The sequence below is a fragment of the Schistocerca piceifrons genome, chromosome 3 (assembly GCF_021461385.2).
Source record: "Schistocerca piceifrons isolate TAMUIC-IGC-003096 chromosome 3, iqSchPice1.1, whole genome shotgun sequence".
NCBI classification, from domain to species: domain Eukaryota; kingdom Metazoa; phylum Arthropoda; class Insecta; order Orthoptera; family Acrididae; genus Schistocerca; species Schistocerca piceifrons.
Window position 1 is genome coordinate 892,769,414 of NC_060140.1, and position 26,409 is coordinate 892,795,822.

Sequence of the window (26,409 nt, forward strand, 5' to 3'; positions counted from 1 at the left end):
GGTAGGACAGAGAGAATGTTACTATGAACAGTTCAGTGATAGAGTTGTTCTTATCAGAATCGACAGCAAACCGACACTGACACCGATAGTTTAGGTATACATGCCAACGTCACGAGCTGAAGATAAAGAGAGAGAGAAAATATATAAGGCTACTGAACGGGTAATACAGTACATTAATGGAGATGGAAATCTAATAACCATGAGGGAATGGAATGTAGTTGTAGGGCAAGGAGCAGAAGGAAAGGTTATGTAGGGAAAGGTGTAGAAAAAAAAAGGTTACAGGAGAATATGGGCTTGGGACAAGGATTGAGAGAGGAGAAAGACTAATGGAGTTGTGTAATAAATTTCAACTTATAATAGCAAATACTCTGGTCAAGAATCACAAGAGGAGGAGATATACGTGGAAAAGGCCTGGTGATACGGGCAAATTTCATTTAGATTACATCATGGTCAGACAGAGATTCTGAAATCAGATATTGGATTGTAAGGTGTATCCAGGAGCAGATATGGACACAGATCACAATACAGCAGTGCTGAAGAGTAGGCTGAAGTTTAAGACATTAGTCACAAAGAATCAATACACAAAGAAGTGGGATACAGAAGTACTAAGGAATGACGATATATGCTTGAAGTTCTCTAAGGCTATAGATACAGCAATAATGGCTATCTCAGTAGGCAGTACGTAGGCAGTACAGCTGAAGAGGAATGGACATCCCTAATGGACACTCAACATACAGGAAGATGAAAACAACCTACAGTGACATTAAAAGCAAGGGTGGTAACATAAAGAGTGCAATGGGAATTCCACTGTTAAATACAGAGGAAAATGCGGATAGGTGGAAAGAGTACATTGAAGGCCTCTATTAGGGAGAAGATTTGTCTGATGTGATAGGAGAAGAAACGGGAAGTCAATTTCGAAGAGAGAGAGGATCCAGTATTAGTGCCAGAATTTAAGAGAGCTTCGGAGGACTTAAGATAAAATAAGGTAGAAGAGATAGATAAAATTCAATCAGAATTTTTGAAATCATTGGGAGAAGTGGCAACAAAATGACTATTCATGTTGGTGTATGGAGTGTATGAGTCTGGTAACATACCATCTGAATTTCAGAAAAATATCCACACAATTCCGAAGACTGCAAGAGCTGACAAGTGTGAGAATTATTGCACAATAGCTTAACAGCTCACACATCCAAGATGCTGAGAAGAATAATTTACAGAAGAATGGAAAAGAAAATTGAGGATGTGTTAGATCTACACCTACACCTACATCTACATACATACTCCGCAATCCACCATACGGTGCGTGGCGGAGGGTACCTCACACCACAACTAGCATCTTCTCTCCCTGTTCCACTCCCAAACAGAACGAGGGAAAAATGACTGCTTATATGCCTCTGTACAAGCCCTAATCTCTCTTATCTTATCTTTGTGGTCTTTTCGAGAAATGTAAGTTGGCAGCAGTAAAATTGTACTGCAGTCAGCCCCAAATGCTGGTTCTCTAAATTTCCTCAGTAGCGATTCACGAAAAGAATGCCTCCTTTCCTCTAGAGATTCTCACCCGAGTTCCTGAAGCATTTCCGTAACACTCGCGTGATGATCAAACCCACCAGTAACAAATCTAGCAGCCCACCTCTGAATTGCTTCTATGTCCTCTTTCAATCCAACCTGATAGGGATCCCAAACCGCTTGAGCAGTACTCAAGAATATGTCGTATTAGTGTTTTATAAGCAGTCTCCTTTACAGATGAACCACATCTTCCCAAAATTCTAGCAATGAAGCGAAGACGACTATCCACCTTCCCCACAACTGCCATTACATGCTTGTCCCACTTCATATCGCTCTGCCATGTTACACCCAAATATTTAATCGATGTGACTGTGTCAAGCGCTACACTACTAATGGAGTATTCAAACATTACAGGATTCTTTTTCCTATTCATCTGCATTAATTTACATTTATCTATATTTAGAATTAGCTGCCATTCTTTACACCAATCACAAATCCTGTCCAAGTCATGTAGTATCCTCCTACAGTCACTCAACGACAACACCTTCCCGTACACCACTGCATCATCAGCAAACAGCCGCCTCACCTCCGATGAACACTCACCATCGAGGACAACGTACTGGGTTCTATTACTTAAGAAGTCTTTGAGCCACTCACATACTTGGGAACCAATCCCATACGCTCGTACCTTAGTTAGGAGTCTGCAGTGGGGCACTGAGTCAAACGCTTTCCAGAAGTCAAGGAATATGGCATCTGTCTGATACCCTTCATCCATGGTTCGCAAGATATCATGTGAAAAAAGGGCGAGTTGCGTTTCGCAGGAGCGATGCTGTCTAAAGCTGTGCTGATGCATGGACAACAACTTCTCTGTCTCAAGGAAATTCATTATATTCGAACTGAGAATATGTTCGAGAATTCTGCAACAAACCGATGTTAAGGATATTGGTCTGTAATTTTGAGGATCCGTCCTTCTACCCTTCTTATATACAGGCATCACCTGCGCTTTTTTCCAGTCGCTCGGGACTTTACGTTGGGCAAGAGATTCTCGATAAATGCAAGCTAAGTAAGGAGCCAATGCAGTAGAGTACTCTCTGTAAAACCGAATTGGAATCCCATCAGGACCTGGCGATTTATATATTTTCAACCCCTTCAGCTGCTTCACAACCCCAGGGATGTCTGTCACTATGTCCTCCATACAGGAATCTGTACGAGACTCAAACGGCAGTATGTTTGTATGATCCTCCTGCGTGAAAGATTTCTCAAATGCTAAATTTAAAATTTCAGCTTTCGTTTTGCTGTTTTCCTTTGCCAGGCCAGACTGATCAGTGAGCGACTGGATGGAAGCCTTCGACCCGCTTACCGATTTTACGTAAGACCAGAATTTTCTTGGGTTTTCAGCAAGATCTTTTGCTAAGGTATGAGAGTGATAGTGGTTGAATGCTTCGCACATCACTCTTTTTACAGCAGCACAAATCTCTACTAACTTTTGCCTGTCCTCATTCTCCCGATCTTTCTAATACCGTGAATGCAATTGCCTTTGCTTCCTGAACATTCTCCGAATTGCGCTGCTAAACCACGGTGGGTCTTTTCCGTCCGTAACCCACTTTTTCGGCACTTACTTGTCCAATGCATGATTTACAATGTGTTTAAAATTCGCCCATAATTCTTCCACGTCCATCATACTGGAAGTAATTGAAGTCGATTCATTTACTAAGTGGGATGCTAACAACTGCTTATCTGCTCTTTCTAGTAAGAATACTCTCCTAGATTTCTTGACCGACTTTTTAACTTTCGTAACCATAGTCGTAATGACAACATCATGATCACTAATCCCTGTCTCAACACTGACACCGTCGATGATGATCAGTTTGGCTTTACAAAAGGTAAAGGCACCAGTCTTACATTGCGGTTGATAATGCAAGCAATACTAAAGAAAAATCAAGACACGTTCCTAGGATTTGTCAACCTGGAAAAAGCTTTGGAAGCGTAAAATGGTGCAAGATGTTCGAAATTCTGAGAAAATTAGGGTAAAGTTATAGGGAGAGATGGGTAATATACAATATGTACCAGAGCCAAGAGGTAATAATAAGAGTGAATGACGAAGTGCTCGTATTAAAAAGGGTTTAAGACAGGGATGTAGTCTTTTGCCCCTCCTGTTCAATCTGTACATCGAAGAAGCAATGATGGAAATAAAAGAAAGATTCAGGAGTGGAATTAAAATTCAAGGTGAAAGGATATCAGTGATACAATTTGCTGATGACATTGCTATCCTGAGTTAAAGTGAAGAAGAATTACATCATCTGCTGAATGGAATGAACAATCTAATGAGTATATAATATGGACTGAGAGTAAATCGAAGAAAGACAAAAGTAAAGAGAAGTAGCAGAAGTGAGAACAGTGAAAAGCTTAACATCAGGACTGATGGTCATGAAGTAGATGAATTTAAGGAATTCTGCTACCTAGGCAGTAAAATAACCAAAGATTGACAGAGCAAGGAGGACACCAAAAGCAGACTAGCAACAGCAAAAAGGGCATTCCTGGCCAAGAGAAGTCTACTGGGATCAAACACAGGCCTTAATTTGAGGAAGAAATTTCTGAGAATGTACATCTGGCGTACAGCATTGTATGGTAGTGAAACATGGACTGTGGGAAAACTGGGACAGAAGAAAATCGAAGCATTGACACGTGGTGCTACAGACGAATGTCAAAAATTAGGTGGACTGATAAGGTAAGGAACGAGGGGGGTTCTGTGCAGAATCGGAGAGGAAACAAATATGTGGAGAACACTGATAAGGAGGAAGGACAAGATGATAGAACATCTGGTAAGACATGAAGGAATGACTTCCCATTGGTACTAGAGGGAGCAGTAGAGGGCACAAATTGTAGAGGAAGACAGAGATTGGAATACATCCAGCAAATAATTGAGAAAGTAGGTTACAAGTGCTACTCTGAGATGAAGAGGTTGATGCAGGAGAGGAATTCGTGGTGGGCCGTATCAAACCAGTCAAAAGACTGATGACTGACAAAAAAAGATGGAGGGATACTGTGTAATTTCAGGGGGTCATGGAACAACGCTTGGGACGGGTGGGAAAAATAATGGTAGGAAATTCTCATTAGAGGGCACAACGAGAAACAGTCAGTACCCTGGCAGAGAATTTGATTCAGTTGCTCCAGCCTTGAGTAGTCCAGAGTCACAATAGAAAGTTGTTTTGTGGCCACACAGTGGGACCTGTGGGTGACTGGAGAGAGAAGGCAGGGTAGATCTGTTTCAGTACAATGCTGGGAGGGTAATATTAGTTGTGAAGGTCTCAGTGAGCCACACGTGGCTAGGCTCTTTGAGGTGGAGGTCAACATGGTTTAATGTGGCTTGTTGGGCTGAAAAGGACCAGGTGAAGCAAATAGGGGATAAGGTGTTGAGGTTCTGGAGGAGGGTGGATAGTGTGTCCTTACCCTTAATACAGATCAGTCGTCAATGAATCTGAACCAGGTGAGAGGTTTGAGATTGTGTGTGTTTAGGAAGGATTCTTCTAGGTGGCGTATGAGCAGTTTGCCATAGGAGAGTGTGATGAAGGTGCCCATTGCCTTACCATATAAGTGTAGGTGATGCCTTCACCTTTGAAGTAATTGTGGTAAGGATGTAGTTAGTCATGGTGACAAGGAAAAAGGTAGTAGGTTTAGAATCTATTGGGCATTGAGATAGGTAGTGTTCAATAGTGGCAAGGCCATGGGCATTAGGGATGTTAGTCTATAGGGGAGTCGCATTAATTAGTGACGAGCAGGACACTGTATTGTAAACAAACAGCATGCTGTTCTCAATGGAGAGACGTCTACAGACGTTAAAGTAACCTCTGGCGTGCCACAGGGGAGTGTTATGGGACCATTGCTTTTCACAATATATATTAATGACCTAATAGATAGTGTCAGAAGTTCCATGCGGCTTTTTGCAGATGATCTGTAGTATACAGAGATTCTGCAGCACTAGAAAATTGCAGCGAAATGCAGGAAGATCTGCAGCAGATAGGCACTTTGTGCAGGGAGTGGCAACTGACCCTTAACATAGACAAATATAATGTATTGCGAATACATAGAAAGAAGAATCCTTTATTGTATGATTATATTATAGCGGAAGAAACACTGGTAGCAGTTACTTCTGTAAAATATCTGGGAGTATGCGTACGGAACGATTTGAAGTGGAATGATCATATAAAATTAATTGTTGGTAAGGCAGGTGCCAGGTTGAGATTCATTGGGAGAGTCCGTAGAAAATGTAGTCCGTCAACAAAGGAGGTGGCTTACAAACCACTCGTTCGACTTATACTTGAGTATTACTCATCAGTGTGGGATCCGTACCAGGTCAGGTTGACACAGGAGATAGAGAAGATCCGAAGAAGAGTGGTGCGTTTCATCACCGGGTTATTTGGTGAGCGTGATAGCGCTACGGAGATGTTTAGCAAACTCAAGTGGCAGACTCTGCAAGAGAGGAGCTCTGCATCGCAGTGTAGCTTGCTTTCCAGGTTTCGAGAGGGTGCGTTTCTGGGTGAGGTATCGAATACATTGCTTCCTCCTACTTATACCTCCCGAGGAGATCAGGAATGTAAAATTAGAGAGATTCGAGTGCGCACGGAGGCTTTCCGGCAGTCATTCTTCCCGCAAACCATATGCGACTGGAACAGGGAAGGGAGGTAATGACAGTGGCTCGTAAAGTGCCCTTTGCCACACACCGTTGGGTGGCTTGCTGAGTATAAATGTAGATGTAGATGTAGAACTGTGGGGGGTCAGTGGAGGAAATGGTTGATATCTTTTATGTAGAAGATTAGGTTGTAGGTAATAGGCTGAAGGTGTTGGTCTACAAGAGCAGAGATTATCTTAGTGGGAGCACAGTAACTGGCCACAACGGGGCGTCCTGGGTTTATAGACTTTAGGAAGAATGTAGAAGGTAAGACTATGGCAAGTGGTAGGGGTGATGAGAGACAGACTCAGGGGAGAAGTTCTGGGATGAGCCTAACTATTTGAAGAGAGACTGGAGATCCTTTTGCATTTCTGAAATGGAGTCAATGTGAACCAATCTGACAGCTGGATGAGTCCTTCCACCAGGTAATCCTTGCAGTTCAAAACCACAGTGGTGAGGCTTTTGTCAGGGGGGTAAAATTCTGCTCCACCACTGGAGGATTGGTAATCACAAGGATTACCTGGTGGAAAGGAGTCCATCAGTTGTCAGATTCATCTACTTGCAAACTACTTGTCCCCATTCCAGAAAGCCTACAGGATCTCCAGCCTCTCCTCAAATCCGTAAGTCCATCCCAGAACCTCTCCCCTGAATATCTCTACTCACCCAACCACTCCCTGCACTGCTACCTTCTATACGCTTCTTAAGCTCCATACACCCAACCACTTATGACACCTCATTGCAGCCAGTTACTGTGGCCCTATTAAGAGAATCTCTGCTCTCATGGACCAGTATCTTCAGCCTATTACCTGCTACATAGCCTCCTATATAAAGGACATCAATCATTTCCTCCACCAGCTCTCCACAGTTTCTGTTCATCACTATTGATGCAACCTCCATTTACGCTAACATCCCGAATGGTCACGGCCACACCACTACTGAATACCACCTTTCCAATATCTGATGGGTTCTAGAGCTAGAATGCCTTCCTGGTCACCATGACCAACTATAGCCTCACCACAATTACTGCACCTTTGAAGATATTACCTTCAAACAAACCCATGGTACGGCAATGGGCATGTATGGCACCACCCCATGCCAACCTATTCAAGGGGCATCTAGAGGAATCCTTCATAACCACCCAGAATCCCGAACACCTCACCTGGTTCTGATTCACCAATGACATCTTCCTGGATCAAAGATGAGTACACCCTATCCACATTCCTCCAGAACCTCAATACCTTCTCCACTATTCGCTTCACCTGGTCCTCCTCAACCCAACAAGCCACCTTCCTCAATGTTGACCTCCACCTCAAAGATGCCTACATCAGTACTTCTATCCCTATCAAACCTACCAACCACCAGCAATACCTCCACTTCAACAGCTGCCACCCACTCTATACCAAGGAGTTCCTTCCATACTGCCTAGGTACCCATGGCTGTCACATCTGAAGTGACAAGCAGGCCATCTCAAAATAGACCATGGGTCTCACTAAGGCCTTCACAGAAGGAGTTTACCCTGCCAAACTTGTACAGAAGCAGATCTCCCCTGCCTACCTTCTCTCTCTCTCTCTCTCTCTCTCTCTCTCTCTCTCCCTCTCCCTCCATTAACTCACCACCTCCCACTGTCTGGCCACAAAAAGAAGTATTTTGCTCGTGACCACCCAGTTGCTGAGCACACTGCCCAACACAACATACTTCACTCCAATGATTGCTTCACAGCCTGTGCCATCTGGATCCTTCCTAGCAACACCAGCTTTTCTGAATTGTGCAGGCGGGAACTCTTCCTGCAGTATATCCTAAGTTCCTATAACACCTGTTTCTCAACCTTCATTACTCACTGTCCTTCACCCACCTGCCCCCTTCCCTGTTCCCACTCCAGCATTACACAGCCTTCTGTTCCACCAACACACCCACAGTCATTTTACTTCTCTCCTTTTAAATCTCCCCCCCCCCCCTAACCTCCCATCTGCACCTACTTGCCCTACCCTCTCCCCACTACGTCCCTGTATGCTCCCACAAGCAGCACTTTTCTGTCCCCCACCCCTACCCTGCTATCCCTCCCCTTCCTTTTCTCAGCCTCATTCTTGCCCCAACCAATCAGACTGCTTCTCCCATCACATTTTGTTGCTCGCAAACTGGACTCAGTGGCCAGAGACAGTGGTCATTAGAATAAATTTTTCCCACTTTATATAGGACCCTATAAAATAATAGGTATTCCAGATCCGACAGTGGCGTATTTGGTAACTCTAAAATGGGTCAGAAGGAAAGGCTTATGCTAATATGATACAGGAGTTTAAATCCTCATGAGAAATTGTGATCTTCACAAGTTTAGTGGGTTTACTTCTGTCAGGTGTCTACATTAACTGTTTCACAATTTGTTTTTCCTGGAGCAGTTTCTTATACTCTTCCTATCATGTTGTCTTTGCCCTAAATCTCCTACTGTCCTATCCTAAAAACAAACGTGACTGATGAAGCATATAAATAGACCTGTAAGGTGTAATGTAACAGTACATTACTTAAGATCTAAATTAACTGTTTCAAATATTAGTCACTGGTTATTATAACCAACATAAAGATTTAAGAGTTCTTTTATAAAGTGTGATCAGTCTCTCTCTCTCTCTCTCTCTCTCTCTCTCTCTCTCTCTCTCTCTCTCTCACACACACACACACACACACACACACACACACACACACACACACACACAGCAATAAAACATAGCAAATGTTCTGCAAAAATTTCCGTTATTTGTTGAAAGGTTAATTTGTGTTTTCAGTGAGACATTTTGTATCTTTCTGTAAATTTTATGAGAACAATGGTTGAGCGTGTTATCTTTTATAGAGGATGTAGGATACTACAAGCGAACAAGTTCATACATGCTAATATGCAAACAAAAAAGCCATAGTTCGGTGAGGCAATTGTTTTGCGCCACAGCAGTAAAATAACGCTACCACTATTGTTGTCTCTTGTGAGAGTGCATATGTGAATGAGCAGAATAGTCACCTGTTTTAAAATGAGAATGTAGTGTCCTTAAGCAAGAAAGGGAAGTATCACATTTGTGGTCATTGTACAAAGGCATTATGGGAATAATTAATGAGGAGATATACTTAATATGAATTTATTCTCAAAGCTTTGTTTTGGACACGATAAATTATGTATCACAGGGATTAGACATCGAACGAAGCAATTATTTCATATTCATAGACTCCTTAATGGACGAAGAGGATCAATACGTACATGTCAAGTGCATATAACACAATATCTGGGTAGCAAGCATTCAATATTAGCATAATACATATTAATCTTAAGTTATAGAACTAATGAGTAAACCAACATGATCGAACAGAAATGAAAGGGACAGGAAATTTACCGCACAGTATTGTGAGGAGACCCTATGTGTTAGTGGAATGGTTATATGTTTATAAAAACACAAATGGAAGTACAGGTGAAAGTGTGTTTATAGAGGGGCTTGGAAACGTCAGTTTACAAGCATCAAGGGGAAGTTGAAACTCCATATAGAAATTTCTTCAAATAAATTAATACGGAAAAGGATACAATACTTCAGTTATAATTGGTTTTTGGGATGCAGTGTATCTCATATCATTGATGTGTTTGAGAGCAAAGGGTAGATGAATACAAATGAGATGTGACCTCTGCCTAGGTTAGGTAAATCACTTTACAGGAGTAGGTCTGGAAGGACACTAGCTTCATAACGATGATAGGTGATTGAGAAGTATCCTCTCACAGAAGAATGTACATGCAGTTCTTACACACAAATGAAACTGGTGTAACTGTAGTTCCCATTCACGAATAATTCTCCAAATGGGCAGAGTACGAATAGACTTAACTGGGTAATGGTGATTTACAACAGAGGCATTTCCATACATGCTTGACATAATAGATGTCCAACATTCACAGTTGGCAATGGCAGGTTATGCTTATCTTGCATCATGTAGCTCCTTCAGTGTGGCAGAACCAAGTGTATCAAGGACATTCAAATGTAAAGTGGAAAAGTAAAATGAACTTGTTAATTTATCTTCAAATGTGTTCTCAAAGGTATGGCAAAAACAGTACAGTAACCTACAGATTTAAAAAAAAAAGGGGAAATGGTACTCATTGACAGTTTAAGAATATAACAATAAAGGAATATAAGCAGAGACTCTCCACAAATTTCGCAATAATGTTATGCATTAAGTATGGTATAAAAACTCAAGGAAATCAAAATGTTCCGGAGTTTCAAGTTCCCCAATCGGATCTCCGGGGGGAACCAGGTTGAGAGGAGCTTCACGTAGAGTAAGATGGTGCAAAGAGAAGCACTACATAGGAACATGGAATGTAAGAACCATGTATCTAGGAAAACTAGACATAGTGAAAAGAGAAATGAAGAAAATTAACATCGACATATTGGGAATAAGTGAAATGAGGTGGACTGGCATGGGAGAATTTGCTTCGGATGGCCATATGGTGTATTATTCTGGGCACGATAACAACATAAGTAATGGAGTAGCCTTCATAGTTAGTGATAAAGTGAGAAAAGCTGTAATGGGACGCAAATATAAAAATGATAGAATGATGTACATCAGACTTCTTGGTCAGCCCCTCAACATCACAGTAATTCAAGTTTATGCGCCAACAACTGATGCTGAAAAGGAAATTATTGACCAATTCTATGGAGATTTACAAGAATTACTACTGTCAACACCAAAAAAGGATATTGTCTTCATAGTTGAAGATTGGAATGCAAAAGTGGGAAATCAAGTTGTAGAAGGTATAACAGGGAAATATGGTCTTGGTACAACAAATGAAGCAGAACAGAGACTCCTAGAATTCTGCCAATAAAATTCATTGATAATTACTAATACACTGTTTCAACTACCAAAACGTCACCTATATACCTGGACTTCGCCAGATGGCCAACACCGGAACCAAATTGATTACATACTATGTAATCAGAGGTGGAAGAGCGCCATTCAGTCAGCTACAACAAGACCTGGGGCTGATTGTGGATCAGATCATGAGCTCCTGATTGCAAAATTTCGGTTGAAACTTCAGAATGTAGCAAAAAGTATCCCAACTTGCAGATTCGACCCCTCCCACTACACTGTAGAGGTGCAAAACAGATTTAATGTATTAGAGCTGGAGGACAAAAGCTCACAAGAGATGTGGACAGAAGTAGCTAATACTGTCAAGGAGGCCGCAGAGAAACACATTCCCAAGAAAAGGAACAGCAAGAAGGCTAGATGGATATCAGTTGAGGCACTCCAAGTTGCAGAAGAACAAAGGAAAGCAAAAATCAAGGGAGATAGATCAGCTATGTTTGAATTAAGTAAAGATTTTCAGGAATTAGCTAGAAGAGATAAAAATATATTCTTTAATGAACAGTGCAGGGAAGTTGAAGATAGTTACGGAATGGGGAAGACAAGAGCTCTTTATAAGAAAATTAGAGAAATTAAAGGAAAATTCCAGGCAAAAATTGGAATGATACAAGATAGAAACAGGAAAGATCTGGGTGAAGCAGAGGATGTTAAGGAAAGCTGGGCAGAATATGTAGAAGACCTATACAAGAGAGAACCACATAATGACAGGTCTCCTACTGGTGATGTTAATGTTAATTTAGAACTAGAGCCAGATATTTTGGAGAGCGAAATCCAGTGGGCCCTTGAAAACATGGCTGATAACACAATTAGTGGACATGATGAAATACCAGCAGAATTGTTTAAAGTCACTGGAAAGGATACAGTGAAAGTGCTGCACTCAATATGTCAAAAAATATGGATCACGCAGCAGTGGCCAAAAGACTGGAAAAGATCAGTATTCATCCCCATTCCAAAGAAGAGAAGTTCTAAAGAATGCTCAGACTACCAAACAATCGCACTTATCTCACATGCTAGCAAAGTCACGTCGAAAATCTTACAAAATAGACTTTGCCAATATCTAGATCGAGAGCTACCAGAAGAACAAGCTGGATTTAGGAAAAGAAGAGGAACTAGAGATCAAATTGCTAACATTCGGTGGATTATGGAAAAAGCAAGAGAATTCCAGAGAGATGTGTACCTCTGCTTTATTGACTACGCCAAAGCCTTTGACTGCGTCGATCACAACAAATTATGGAATGCACTGAAAAACATGGGTGTACCAGATCACCTCATTCATCTGCTACAGAGTTTATACCTTGACCAAGAAGCCACAGTGAGAACTATGTATGGAAAAACAAAATTGATAAAGATTCAGAAAGGGGTCCGGCAAGGTTGCATACTGTCACCGTACTTATTCAATCTGTATGCAGAACATGTTATGAGGAATGCGAGGCTAGATGAAGGAGAAACAGGAATTAAAATAGCTGGAATAAATGTAAACAACCTCAGGTACACGGATGATACGATCCTGTTGGCAGAAAGTGAAGAATAATTGAGAACACTCTTGCTGAAGGTGAAAGACGAAAGTGAAAAGGCCGGTCTTAGGCTGAATGTGAAGAAAACGAAAATGATGGCAACTACACCTACCAATTCATGGGATATAGCAGGAGAAACCATGGAGGTAGTGACCACATTCAGTTATCTCGGTTCCCAGATCTCTGCTGATGACGATTGCAGCCATGAAATCCGGAGACGCCTGTTGCTCGGTAGACAGGCGATGTCAAACCTTGACAAGGTTATAAGGTCCAGAGATATAACACTAGGAACAAAGATCCGTATTGTGAAGGCTACGGTCTTTCCAGTTGTGATGTATGGATGTGAGACCTGGACCATTAGAAAGGCTGAACGGCGAAGAATTGACTCCTTCGAATTGTGTGTTGGAGGAAACTTCTTAAGAGTTCCATGGGCTGCAAAGAGAACCAACAGATCAATATTGGAGCAAATAAAACCAGATTTCTCCCTGGAAGGTCTAATGTTAAAACAAAAGCTGACCTACTTTGGACACACAATGCGAAGGCATGCCTCGCTAGAGTTTAAGGAATCACATAATTTTGTATGAAAAATTCATAGATTTAATCGAAAGGAAGAGACTATAGGATATACTATAAAACAAAGATTCAAAGAAAAAAATACTTAAAACAGGTGTTCTGGAGGGAAGACACCTAAAAATACAAAGCTGCGAAAGAATATTCTAATGATGTTAATAAGCAGGAGATCCATGCTCTGTCTGTGGACATAAATGAAAGTTATATGCATGGCTCTACACAATGTTATATCAATAAGAAAATGTCATCGTTGACATGTTTTCTCCCCATAGGCAGGTTTTCACATGGTAACTCCATATTCTCCTGCATTCTGCCATCCTCTTCACGTGCACTTAATTTTCACTTTCCTATTGGTGTCTGAAGGCATCTCAAGTCTCCAGCAATCATGCTTCCAAGGTATTTAAATGCTCTTACTTGGATAACAACCACTTAATATTTATCAGTCTCCTCTATTTGCTGATCGCCATACACTCTGTTTTTGCTGTACTGATTCTCATCCCTAATTCCACATACACACTTCATTCAGATCTTTTTTACAGTTCACTTACTTTCTGCCACTAATACCATGTCATCGGCAAATCTAATACATTTTATTCTCTTTTCGCCAATACATACACTTCTTTTCCACCTGAGAGCCTTTCGCAGTAATCTCTTCGATTTAAGTTGAACAATAAAAGAGAGATACAACAACCTTCTCTAATTACCCTTCCAGTTCTGCTTCCTCCTGACAGTTCATTTCCAATCCTTATTCTTACTTTCTATTGTAAATATAGATTCTGTACCAGTCGTCTCTCCTCCTAATCTACACCTTTCATCTTCAAAGCATCAATCAGTTATGTACTATGTCAAAAGCTTTTTCCCAATCAATAAAAAACAGCATCACTTTCTCTACCTTTCTGAACATATCTTTCCCTATGATTCTTACAGGCCAATAACACCTCTTGCTCTTTTTCCTCTTCTAAATCCAAACTGTTCCTCCTCAATCTGCCTATCCAACTTGCCATTCAACATTCTCAGCAATATTTTACCTGCATGAGAAATTAGATTCTTAGTCCTACGCTCTTCACATTTTTTGGTATTTCTCTTTCTCTCAACTGGTGTCATTACCACTGCAAGAAAAATGTCAGGCAATTCCCCCTTGTCATGTACCTCATTACACACGCACACTCTTTCCTTCCTTATCATTTCCCAAACTCTTCAACACCTCTGACAGTGAGTTATCGATCCCATGTAACTTCTGGTTCATCTCCACCAGTGCTTTACCTACTTCTGCTTCCAAGATGCTGCACCCCCTTCCATCTTTTCAGATATATTCCTCCTCTTCAATCTTGAGTTCACTTAGTATTTGATCTATTTTACACAGACATTCTATATATTCTTGCAACCTGCTCAAAACCTCTATTATTCTTCAGCTAATCTACCATTTATTCTTTCTATTTCCATATTCCTCTTCCTTCTTTCACTTTCAGAAACCATCTCCCTAGCCAATTTGTACATCATTTCATATGACACCCTCTCTCCATTTTTCTCTATTTCCTCACATTTCTCTTTCATCCCTCTTTCTTTTCTTAATTCATTTTCCAGTTCCCTGCACCTCTTCTTCCCTCCTTCATTTTTCACTTTCTCCCTTTTTTTCAAGATGTTTTCCATTATCCATTCTTTCCTGATACTTTTGCACGCACTAATTCCTAGTACTTCTTTTGCAGAATCCACAAGTCCTTATTTTTATCCATTTGTCATTTACATATTCTTCAAATTCACCTCTTCCCATTTTTCCATAAAATGGTCTCCCAACTCTGAAGCATTTACCTACCTCCTTGAGTATCTCCCAAGTTTAATCTTACTTTTGCTTCCTCACTCCACACTTTCTTCACCTTCACTTCTGTTTCCCTCATTACAAGGTTGTGGTCTGAATTTGTCTGCTCCTGGGTAAGACTTGGCATTCTTCAGACAGTTCCCAAACCTTTCTGTATTAGGATGTAGTACAACTGATGCCTTTCTCTATTCAAATTTGAGATCTATGCCTAACATCTTTTGTTATTTTCACGTAATGTGTACACCACTACTAGCGAGTTTTCTTTACAGAAGCTAATTGGCTGACCTCTCTCACTTTTTATCCCTAACCAAAATTTTCCTACCATATGGTTCTCTCTCTCTTCACCCACCACTGCATTCCAATCCCCCATAATGATAATGCAGGAATTTCTTTCTCGATAAGTTCTTGAATTTTCTCATAATATTCCTCCACCTCCCTTGACTCTACGCTGGCTGGTTGCCACACATACATGTATTAACACATCATCTTTTGAACTACAATGTAGTCATATTACGATCAATCTTCCATCAATATATTGCAGATTCATTACCTCATTTCTCAGTTTCTGTCCTATCAATATTCCAACTCAGTTTTCACCACTCTTAGTTTCCCCGAAATACAAAAGCTTACATTCTCCACTTTCTATATCTCCATCTAACGTCGCACATGCCAAACACATCTAAATCTGTTCTTTTTCATGTCCTGCTTTGCATTTTCTAATTTTCCTGCTTGTAGCAGTTTGCGGACATTTCATACGTCAATCCTTATCATTCCTTCCTTCTATCTCTCCTCCTCCTTTTCACACGTGTAGCCTCACAATGTATTCCCCCGCCAGAGATCAGAGTGAGGGAAGTTTAACTTTGGACTCTTTCGCATGAAGACATACCATATCTTGCTTGGGAATTTAACATGGTAGTATCCTGTTACTTTCCTCGTAGACAGTAGGTTGCCAAAATGGCTGTGCAGACGCTTTCTGTAGCTGCCCCTCTGGCATACAGTTGCTACTTGCTATCTTTATGCACCCAAAGAGAAAGGTGCCTCTTCATCCAGCTTCTACATTCTGAAAGACTCCGATGCCACTGCATTGAGGTCTTCACCATTACCCTGCCAAGGGATCCTTAAATGGAGCTACAAACCAGAGCCAGATGAACCAATGTTTTTTTAACAAGGTGCTCTGCCTGTAACTTTTTCCTCCCATTACTTGAGAAGTATAACAGGATTGCCACCAGCTTAGCATTAGTGTTGTGTTAATATGCATTCAATGAATTGCAAGTTGTTTTGGATAAGCAGGAAAACCTTAGTGACATATTTCATATCAGTGAGGAGTATATGTAATGTGCTATGTCAATTTTGATAAAAGGATATGTCACATTCCTTAAGCCTTCATAATGATGGAAGATGGTTGTGAGATTTGAAGAAAGTTGTGGGAGGAACGGTTTGCAATATGAGCAGGTATTATGAAAGACAAGGGTGCATCAGGCTTACAAGATGGAATGGTGAGTTAGTGTCTCCATCTGCTGTTTCTTGTAGTTTTGCAGCCATAAAGAAAAAGGTTGTTATAATAACAGTGCAAACTGTGTGTCAAGCAAAAAGCTAATGAACTGTTACTTGAATCTTGTCTGAACTAAGATGTAAAGAACAGTCAGTCACCATAATATATTTTGAAGACTGTGATGGTTATTGTGATTGGATGTAATGAGTTACTGTATTAAGAGGAGTTAATACAGCAGTTCAGTGTGCAATTATTCCAAGTGATTTGGGTAGTTTGGAAGAAAACCACAGCTCCCTTTCAGCATACAAACAACTAAGGGGAGATAAGTCCATAAACTACTATTACATTACTGTTATTTAACCCTGTCTTGCAGGTCCAAATCAGCAAAATATTGAAACAGGTGACCACAAGAAATTTTATTAATATGTGTCATCAAAAATTTCCATAAATCACTTCCTTGAGCAAGTTTCAAAGGGCATAAGGAGGGGTAGTCAAAGCCCTGGTGATGGATATGGCTGAGATTTTCAAGGCCAGTGTGGCAATAAGGGGCTAGTCAGTGGCTGGTTAACAGTTTACAAGTGACAGAGGAGGCGTCAGAGAAGATCTGTTTATTGATGAGCTGGATTGGATATCTTTCTGTCAAAGGCTCTGGTAACAATATTGGCATATTTCAACAACTCCTGCTCTCCACTGTAGATGAGTGCCATCCATAAATGGAGATGCTGTGTGGAAGACACTTTTTGGCAAGGAATGGGTGACAGGTGGGAAAGTGGAGGTACTGTTGGGGGTTGTTGCACTTTACATGAACAGACACATTTACAGAGCCACCTGAGAGGTAGAGATCGAAATCTGGGAAGGTGGTTTGTCAGGCTGAGAAGGACCTGGTACACTGATCTGGCAGTAGGTGTTGAGGTTGTGGAGGAATGCGTGAAGTTGACCTTGCCACAAGCCCAGATCATGAAAATGTCGATGTATCTGAACAAGACAAGTGGTTTCAGGTATTGACTGGATAGGAAGGATTCCTCCAGATCGACAAGTAAGTTTGCTTAAGATGGTGCCATGTGACTACCCATGACAGAACCCTGGATTCACTTATAAATTTGGCCTTTAAAGTGAATTAATTGTGGGTCAGGGTGTAGTTGGCTAGAAGGATTAGGAAAGAGGTGATAGGTTTGGTATCAGGACATTTGAGAAGGTAGTGTTCCATGGCCACAAGCTGATGGGCATGGAGAATGCTGGTGTAAAAGGACTTTGCGTGCACAGTGGCCAACAGAGGGCCTAGTTATAATGGTAAATTAACTGTGGAAAGGCGATGAAGGAAGTGAGCAGTGTCTTGAATGTAGGATAAGAGGTTACACAAAATACTTTGGAGGTGTTGATCAACAAAAGGTAGAGGTTTGTTTTATAGAAGCCTTGCAGCCAGCCACAATGAGACAACCAGTAGAGAGCCCTGTGGGTTTGGGTTTGGAGAGTAGGTAAAAGGTAGGTGTGCTGGAGGTTGCTGGTGTGAGGAGGGAGGCTGATTCAGGTGTCATGTTTTGGGATGGACCTAAGGCCTTCAGCAGCTGCTACAGGTCATGCTGGGCTTCTATGATAGGATCATGGTCATAAGGGTTGTATGCATGTTTCCCTTTTATGCATGGTTTCATTCCGGAATCTCCATTATTATTATTATTATTATTATCATCATAAATGGTTTTGTTATTTTTTTCTGTGTATTCTTTTTGTGTTATTACCACAGTTTATTTACTTAACAGGTTACAAAATCACAACAGTTCACTATATATGTTCAACATTCGAAATAAAGTTTTAAACAAATAACAATAATCATGCATCCCAAATTCTTCTACACAAATCTGTCTTCATAAGGCCCGACATTGTCAGGTGAGGGAGATAAGAGCTATCTGCATTATTTATTATAAATTTTAATGGCCTTGATTACAGTATAATGCAAATACACTATACTGTGATGAAGCCCTTTAAACTCTCTAATAAATCTGTCTTCATCTGACATCATACAGAAAAATCTTAATGTATTGGGTCTAGTGAGACCTTGGTGGCCCGGTAATGGTAATGTCATGACTAATCCAAAAATTGCGTAATGTATAACAAGGAACTGCCTCGAAAGTGTTAAAAGGTGGAAACACTCCATCCTGCTGTGAAAGTACCTTCCATTCTATGTAGCTAGTGAATCATCCACTAGCCCTTTGGGGCTGGGTTTGGGGAGTAGGTATAAGGTAGGAGTGCTGGAGGATGATGGTGTGAGGAGGGAGGCGGATTCAGGTGTCATGCTAGTAACTTTCACAATCTTCCATTCCTCCAAAATAAAAGTAGCACTGTGTTCTAACTTCAACAACTTGGAACAAAGAATATGTACATATATTTTTTTGTTTTTAATATTCATTTATGTCTCCTCCTGGGATACTGACCTCCTCCCGTAGTATGAGTTGTATAAGTTTGTGTGTGGCCCACTTAATAACAAAAGCAGTCTGGTATGGAGAACAATAAACTGAATTAGGAGACTACATTGTACCAACATGTGAGACTATAAATGACAGAAACTGAAGTAGTGAATCTTTTGTTTTAATTACATTCGTAATTTATCATGTCTCCATTATGGAGTAGCTGTTAAAAAAATTCAATGCACCTGTGTTGAAATCATAGGTAAATAACTGCAAGAGTTCAGCATATTTAATATCTGTCTAGATTTGTATAAATGGTTGAAACATACTGAACTGTGGCACAGCTGAAAATCTGTGTATGAAGTTTGATCAACACACAGTCTTGTAGTGTACACTGATTCAATTAAGCTTGTAAGAACAAGAAATCATTCAAACATGATGGTAAAAAAAAATGGAAGGCACAAGACAGATCAGGTAGAACTGAAGCTGCAATGGCATATTTAATATCTGTCTAGATTTGTATAAATGGTTGAAACATACTGGACTGTGGCACAGCTGAAAATCTGTGTATGAAGTTTGATCAACACACAGTCCTGTAGTGTACACTGATTCAATTAAGCTTGTAAGAACAAGAAATCATTCAAACATGATGGTAAAAAAAAAATGGAAGGCACAAGACAGATCAGGTAGAACTGAAGCTGCAATGGCACAGCTGTCAGTAACTTATTCATATGTAATGTTCTGAAGATCCCATGGACATTCAGGGATGTGTAACAATTTAAGGTTTGAAACTATGTTTAAAAGCTTGCTACTAATTATCAAAGGATGAGTAGAGTCTGGTTAATTCGCACTCCATTGTAAAAAAAGCTGTTTTTTCACATATCTCGATCTTTATGACATATCTCCTGAACTATACATTGACAATGAAATAATTTCGCAGGTGCTCTCATTGGAGTATGTGTATACTACATGCACTATGTGTTGTTAACAGAGTTAGCAGTAAGTAATAAATTAAAATATCATGCATGCTTGATACTAAATTTTTACTGCATGAACAGCAAATACACAGAAAGCGATAAACATTTTTTCCTTTCATTATTCTGTGTGGGATACCATTGAGAAAATTTTTTGAAAAGGTTTGAAAGTATGTAATAAGATTGTTGGAAGTCACTAAGGGCTCTTTCTCCAATTCTGGATGAATAGTTTACATAAACATCAATATTACAAAAAGGATAAATTGCTACTCACCGTAAAACAACACACTGAGTTGCGGACAGGCACAGCAAAAATATTTTTCGACACTGAGCTTTTGGCCGAAGCCCGGTTCATAATGGAAAACACGCACAATCACACAAGCAAGCACACCTCACACACACATGAACACTTCTTGGCCAGAATGCAACAGCGTTGCATCACAAAGCAGCAATCCCGAGTGGGGCAGGGAAGGGAAAGAGATGGCAGGGTACAGTTGGTTGGGAGAGAAGTTAGCGCAGCTTGGCAGAGTGATAGGGACTAGATCATGGCAGGACAAGGCTGCCAGGTGCACCATCCAGAGGCTGGAGGGGGGGCAGGGGGGGGGTGAGAGGACAGGGAGTGGGAAAAGAGAGGAGCAGAGATGGGGAAAAGACTAATGAGTGCACTGGCAGAGAGTGGTGCACAAAGAGGGTGAGATGGTGTGAACTGTGAGGCGGTGATAGGCCAGGGACAGAAACTGTTGGGTGGCGGGTATGGGGGCAGTAGCTTACCGTATGCTGAGGCTGGGATGATTTCAGAAGTGAACAATGTGTTTTAAAGAGAACTTTCATCTGCACAGTGCAGAAAAGCTGATGGTGGGAGGAGGATCCAGATGGCTTGCGTTGTGAAGCAGCCATTGAAATCAAGAATGTTACGTTCACTTGCATGCCATGCCAGAGGTGGGCGATTTTGCTCTTGGCCACAGTTAGGAAATGGCCATCCATCCTGGGGGGATAGGAATGGAATAGAATAGGAAGTGTTGGGTGGGTGGACTGGGCAGGTCTTGCACATGGGTATTAAACAAGGATATGATCCTTGTGGCTTGGGATTGGGAGTGTCCATCCCTATGTCACACCAAATCCCACCCCTTGCCACAAGGATTATATCCCTGTGGAATATTCAGGTGAAAGACTTGTTCGATTCATCCAATCAGCACTTTCTATTTCAGCCCTGTCACAGGCTGCCCTGTCACAGGCTTTTCCTTCCCCATCAGAGGCCAGGCCACCTGTGAAAGCAGCTATGTCATATACCAGCTCTGCTGCAATCATTGCACAGCTTTTTATATTGGTGTGACTACCAACTAGTTCTCCACCAGGATGAATGCTCATGCTTGATTTCAGTGGCTGCTTCACAACAAAGGCAGTCTGGATCCTCCCTTTCATCACCAGGTTTTCCTGAATTGTGCAGGTGGGATTTATCCTTACAAGATATCGTCCACTTCTGAAATCATCTTGGATTCAACCTACAGCAATCTATTGTCCTCACACCCTCCACCCAACAATTTCTGTCCCCCCTGTCTATAACAACCTCACAACTTACATTCCCTCACCCTCACTGTACACTGCTCTCTGCCAATGCACTCACCGGTCTTTACCCCATCTTTGCATCTCTCCCTGTTTCCACTTCCCCTCCCTCACTGCCACTGGACACTGCACCTCGCAGCTTGTCCTGCTATCATCTAGCCCTTTCAAGCTCCTCCAGGCTGCGCTGCCTTCTCTCTCCCCAGCCGTATCCTGCTATCTCTTCCCCTCCCCACTCTGGATTTCTCCTTTGCAAATCAACACAGTTGCATTCTGGCCATAGTTAGTGGTCATATGTGCTTGCCTGTATGAACATGTGTGAGATTTCCTTTCAGAAGAAGGCTTTGGACAAAAGTTCAATGTGTAACAGTCTTTTTGTTGCACCCGTCTGCAACTCAATGTGTCATCTTTACATTGAGGAGCGAGCTATCCTTTCCACAATATAGTCTAGCTGATTTGCACACTGTGAGATATGCTGACTCGAGATATTTACACGCTTTCTAACTTTAATACTTGGCTTACTGAGTTAAAACTTCAACATAACATCTCTGCTACATAGGCAATCATGTATGCTTGCAAATTGGAGGTTGCCTATCTGCTGGCTTCCAGGGACAACAAAAAATTCATTTCTTATGCAGTCTTGGATCATTAATTACAAGTGTTTACAAAAACATTTTATACACTAGAATATTGCTCAAATAATGACAATAGCTTGCAACTGCACATCCTCTGCTGCACTGTCACGATTATATTCCTCTTCACAAAGCATACCATACATTAATTTTCAAAGAAGGCCAGGCAGGGGTTTTGAATGCACCTGCTGCAGGGCCCCACTTGAGCTCCAGTGATGTGTGTGGTCACAATGTTTCAGGAATAGATAGCTATTTGTCTCTTTAACATATCTGAACTTAATGGAAATCCTGACCTGAATGTTAAGCCTTGTGAGGTCATACATGCTGAAGGTTACAAACCTGGGATTCTGGAATTAACAGCAAAGGACGTCGTACACTGATTAGCCAGGACATTATGAACACCAGCCTAACAGCCGTTATGTTCGCCTTTGGCACTGATAACAGTGGCAACGCATCATGGCATCAAGGCAAAGAAGCCTTCGCAAGCCATTTGAGGGAGCTGGCACCACATCTGCACACACAAGCTGCCGAATTCCCATAAATTCCAGGCAGTGGGGTGATGACCTCTGACCCCACATTCAATAACATCCCAGACGTCTTTGAAAGGGTTCAGATCTGGCGAGCTGGGGGGCCAGCACATCAACTGGAACTCGCCACCATGTTCCACAAACCACTCTTTCACACTCCTAGCCTTGTGACATGATGCATTATTTTGTTGAAAAATGCCATTACCAATAGCAAACATCACCACCACAAAGAGGTGTACATGGTCTGCAACGAGTGTACGATACTCCTTGGCCGCCATGGTGCCTTGAACCAGCTCCACTGGACCCATGTACGAGTGTTTGGTGCAATGTGTGTTTAGACACACCTGCACTCTATCCAGCACTTAAGTTTGATGTTAGTTCCTCCACTGTTCACTGGCTGTACTGTTTTACCAGTCTGCCCAGCCTACGAAGTCCGACATCTGTAATGAGGGGTGGCCACCCAAAGCCCATGACGTCTGGCTGATGTTTCACCTGGATTTCACCATGTGTTGAAAACACTCACTACAGCACTCCTTGAACACCTGGCAAGTTTTACAGTTTCCAAAATGCTCGTGCCAAGCCTCTGGGCCATCAAAATCTGCCCTCTGTGAAACTCAGATCACACGACTTCCCCATTCAACACACGAACAGTGTGCTCACTGATACTACAAGAGCCATGTGTGTGTCTGACTAGTAGTCATTCCTCTCTAGGTGACTCTGCTATCAACTGGACGTGCTGGAATCGATAGTAGGTCAGTGGTCATAACGTTCTGGTTCATCAGCGTATTTGAAAAACTTATGCCATGAACTTCTGAAGAACATATGTGAAATGATTATGCTTACACTGAAAATACGCTACATATAGTCAGTCTGCAACTGAAGATCAAGCAGACGAGTCCCCATATTCTACCCTACTACTATATTAAACAGCCTGGATGTAATACTTGTGGCAAGGTTATACTGACTGTTTCATAGTGAGCACTTAAAATCAGTGGCAATGCAAATGCACATGGGTCTTTTTTTCTTTTTTACTGAATGTGTTAACACTATAGAATACACTACTGAATATAAGAATAGCTAATGTAACTAATGCACAACAACAGTCTGCATAAATCACTGCACTGCTCAACAGGAAACTGATTCTCAGTGTTCCTGTATGGCAGTTCTAACTTTGTTCTGGAATAGGGCACATTCCCAACACCAAGTGCCACTCGCTCTTCAGTTTACAGACTGAATATACTAATCTTTAATAAGATATTAGTGTTTTTAGACTCACTGGCTCTGACAAATTCAAAAGCCACCAAGGTGCCTTTAGTCAGTATCTTACAAAAAGCTAATCAGTTAGCACATTGCATTCTTTCATTTGCACATCATACGAAGCTGATACCAATATTACAATTGTCACAAGAACAATATGTAAAATTTAATATATGAACTATTCATACATAGAGGTTTTAATGGATTGATACAATGACAGCAAATATGTGAATCAAATGGTTCAAACGGCTCTGAGCACTATGGGACTCAACTGCTGAGGTCATTAGTCCCCTAGAACTTAGAACTAGTTAAACCTAACTAACCTAAGGACATCACACACATCCATGCCCGAGGCAGGATTCGAACCTGCGACCGTAGCGGTCTCGCGGTTCCAGACTGCAGCGCCAGAACCGCGCGGCCACTTCGGCCGGCAAATATGTGAATCAATTCCTGAAATACGAGATGTTCTGGAGTTCTTCCTTATGCTGCATCCCCACAGGTAAACTTTGAAAATAAACAACAGGAAAAACTCAGCCAGAAACTTGCAACTATGGAACATCAACATTCTTATTCATCTTCAGAATAAACACTACGAACAAACTTATCACAATGAAGATTACACTCAGCTAAAAGTTAACCAATTCATGAAATGACTTTCAATAATACAGTCAACACTTTACATGTTTAACATTCTAATCCAGCTGGAAATTTGAGTATGTGCTGTTTAAGTAAGAAGCCACTTAAGTCTCCATTTGCATAACCACACACTATTTACAGCAGACCAGTTCAGAGCAGTTGTTATTTGGTGATAAACAATAATGTCAACTTTAGGAATAAAAAAGTCAAAGATGAAGAGGCGAAGTTTTAACAATATCTGAACAGCTCTGTTTGGAAACTTTACTATTCTAAAGCATTCTTCACACAAGAAGTGAACATAGATACATTCTCAACATGGGTAGCAACTGCTCAGAAATGATCACATAATACACCTTTATGCAATATGTTTCTGCTGCACTATCCAATGGCAGTTTTTTTTAACATCTGGTATGCCAACCACACAGGTTTGGATTTGGCACTGAAAAATGTAAATGCATGAAATGGCCACATTAACTCTACTACACGTAACTGACAAAGATTGGTGGGGAACATCCTAAAGAAGACTGCAGATAATGAATTCCTCAACAACATTAAAAAAGTTTTAAAGGAAGGCTCTAAAAATAGTCAGATTTAAGTTTGAAAAAATATAACACAGATCCTTGCATCTCAAGCAGCATTGTCAAATGTATTTTTCATTTTGTGAAGAAAAATTCCCACTTGTACAAACATTTTGAAAGAGCACAGAAAAGTCTTACCACTGACAGCTATATTTAGTATCACAATCAACCTCAAATAAATGTCACATGGTTTGAGTTTTCTCTCAAATATGCTTCAGTAACAACCATAATTTGTGATGCAAGAGAACAAGCCTCGGTACACAGGAGAAAGGAAAAGTGAGGTCTTCACAGTCAACTGTATACGTTGATCAAACGTCCAAACTGAAGCACAGTAAACTTTAATCTTCTTTACTTACAAAGTAAGTTTGAGTACATATTCACATATCACAACAGCTGTCTGAAAATATACTACAGATGGAACATTTCAAAATTAAAGCATCAGGATGTCAACTTTCTTTAATATTTTAGTGGCAGAAAGCAAGCAAACTGCTCTTTTTCTGATAGGAGAGCAATCGTAGTTTACAAGCTTTGCACCATTAAATATACAGCAGTTCTACCACAAAGCAGTAGAAGAATCCATCAAGAAAGAAAGTTTTATAAACGTAAGTAATCATTACCATCTGGGAGTACGTTTTCTTGGAGAAATACACAGTAGAAGCAGTTGAGTGTCTTGGAAAGATATTTCATACTGATAAGAAACACTATGTTTTTTAAGGAAGAAATTGCAGAAAACTAAAGAACACTTCAGTATAAAATTATTTCTTAAAATAAACAAATCTGTTCAGAGGTAAACAGACGTAAAAATGTATCGCAAACTATATTTAATGGGACGTCCACATGAATTAAATCTCTCATTTAGTGAAAAACATAGTTTAAAGGTAACAAAAATTAAGGGCGTTTCTCTCTCTCTCTCTCTCTCTCTCTCTCTCTCTCTCTCTCTCTCTCTCTCTCTAAAAATGGAGCTTTGTACTTTATACACTAAAATATCAAATAAATAAGCTATTAAATGCAGTAATTCATGTATCCAAATAGAATAATCATGTCTATCTGTCGTCCATACACATGTATTAAAAATCAACTTTGTCAGACTGGCTTCCCAAGGAAACACCATTACCCTGTAAATGCTGTACACCATTTTAAACAGATTTCACATAGGTAAATACATCTGCTTGAAATAAGGACAGAATTACAGTTTTCATTTCAGTTTACTGGATAATGAAGCAAATCAGCCACCCATCCCCCAAGAAAATAATCTTTTCATTTCCCACCCCTGAAACAAAATGCATAAATAAATAAAAATCACTATTTCTTGTAGAAATCTTAATTTAATATCTGAAGTTATATCAAGACTCAATACTATATTTCACAATCTATCACAATGATTGATACAGCTTTTAATTT

The 26,409-nt window shown here is 40.7% G+C and overlaps 1 protein-coding gene across 1 annotated transcript; it reads left to right on the forward strand.

The window, feature by feature from the left end:
- Positions 1-11,582: 11,582 nt before the first annotated feature.
- LOC124788994 lies at positions 11,583-12,284 on the forward strand (the record flags this gene model as incomplete). The annotated part of the gene is made up of 1 exon (XM_047256281.1): positions 11,583-12,284. A coding segment is annotated over exon 1 (702 nt), but the record flags the coding sequence as incomplete, so codon positions are not given.
- Positions 12,285-26,409: the final 14,125 nt, after the last annotated feature.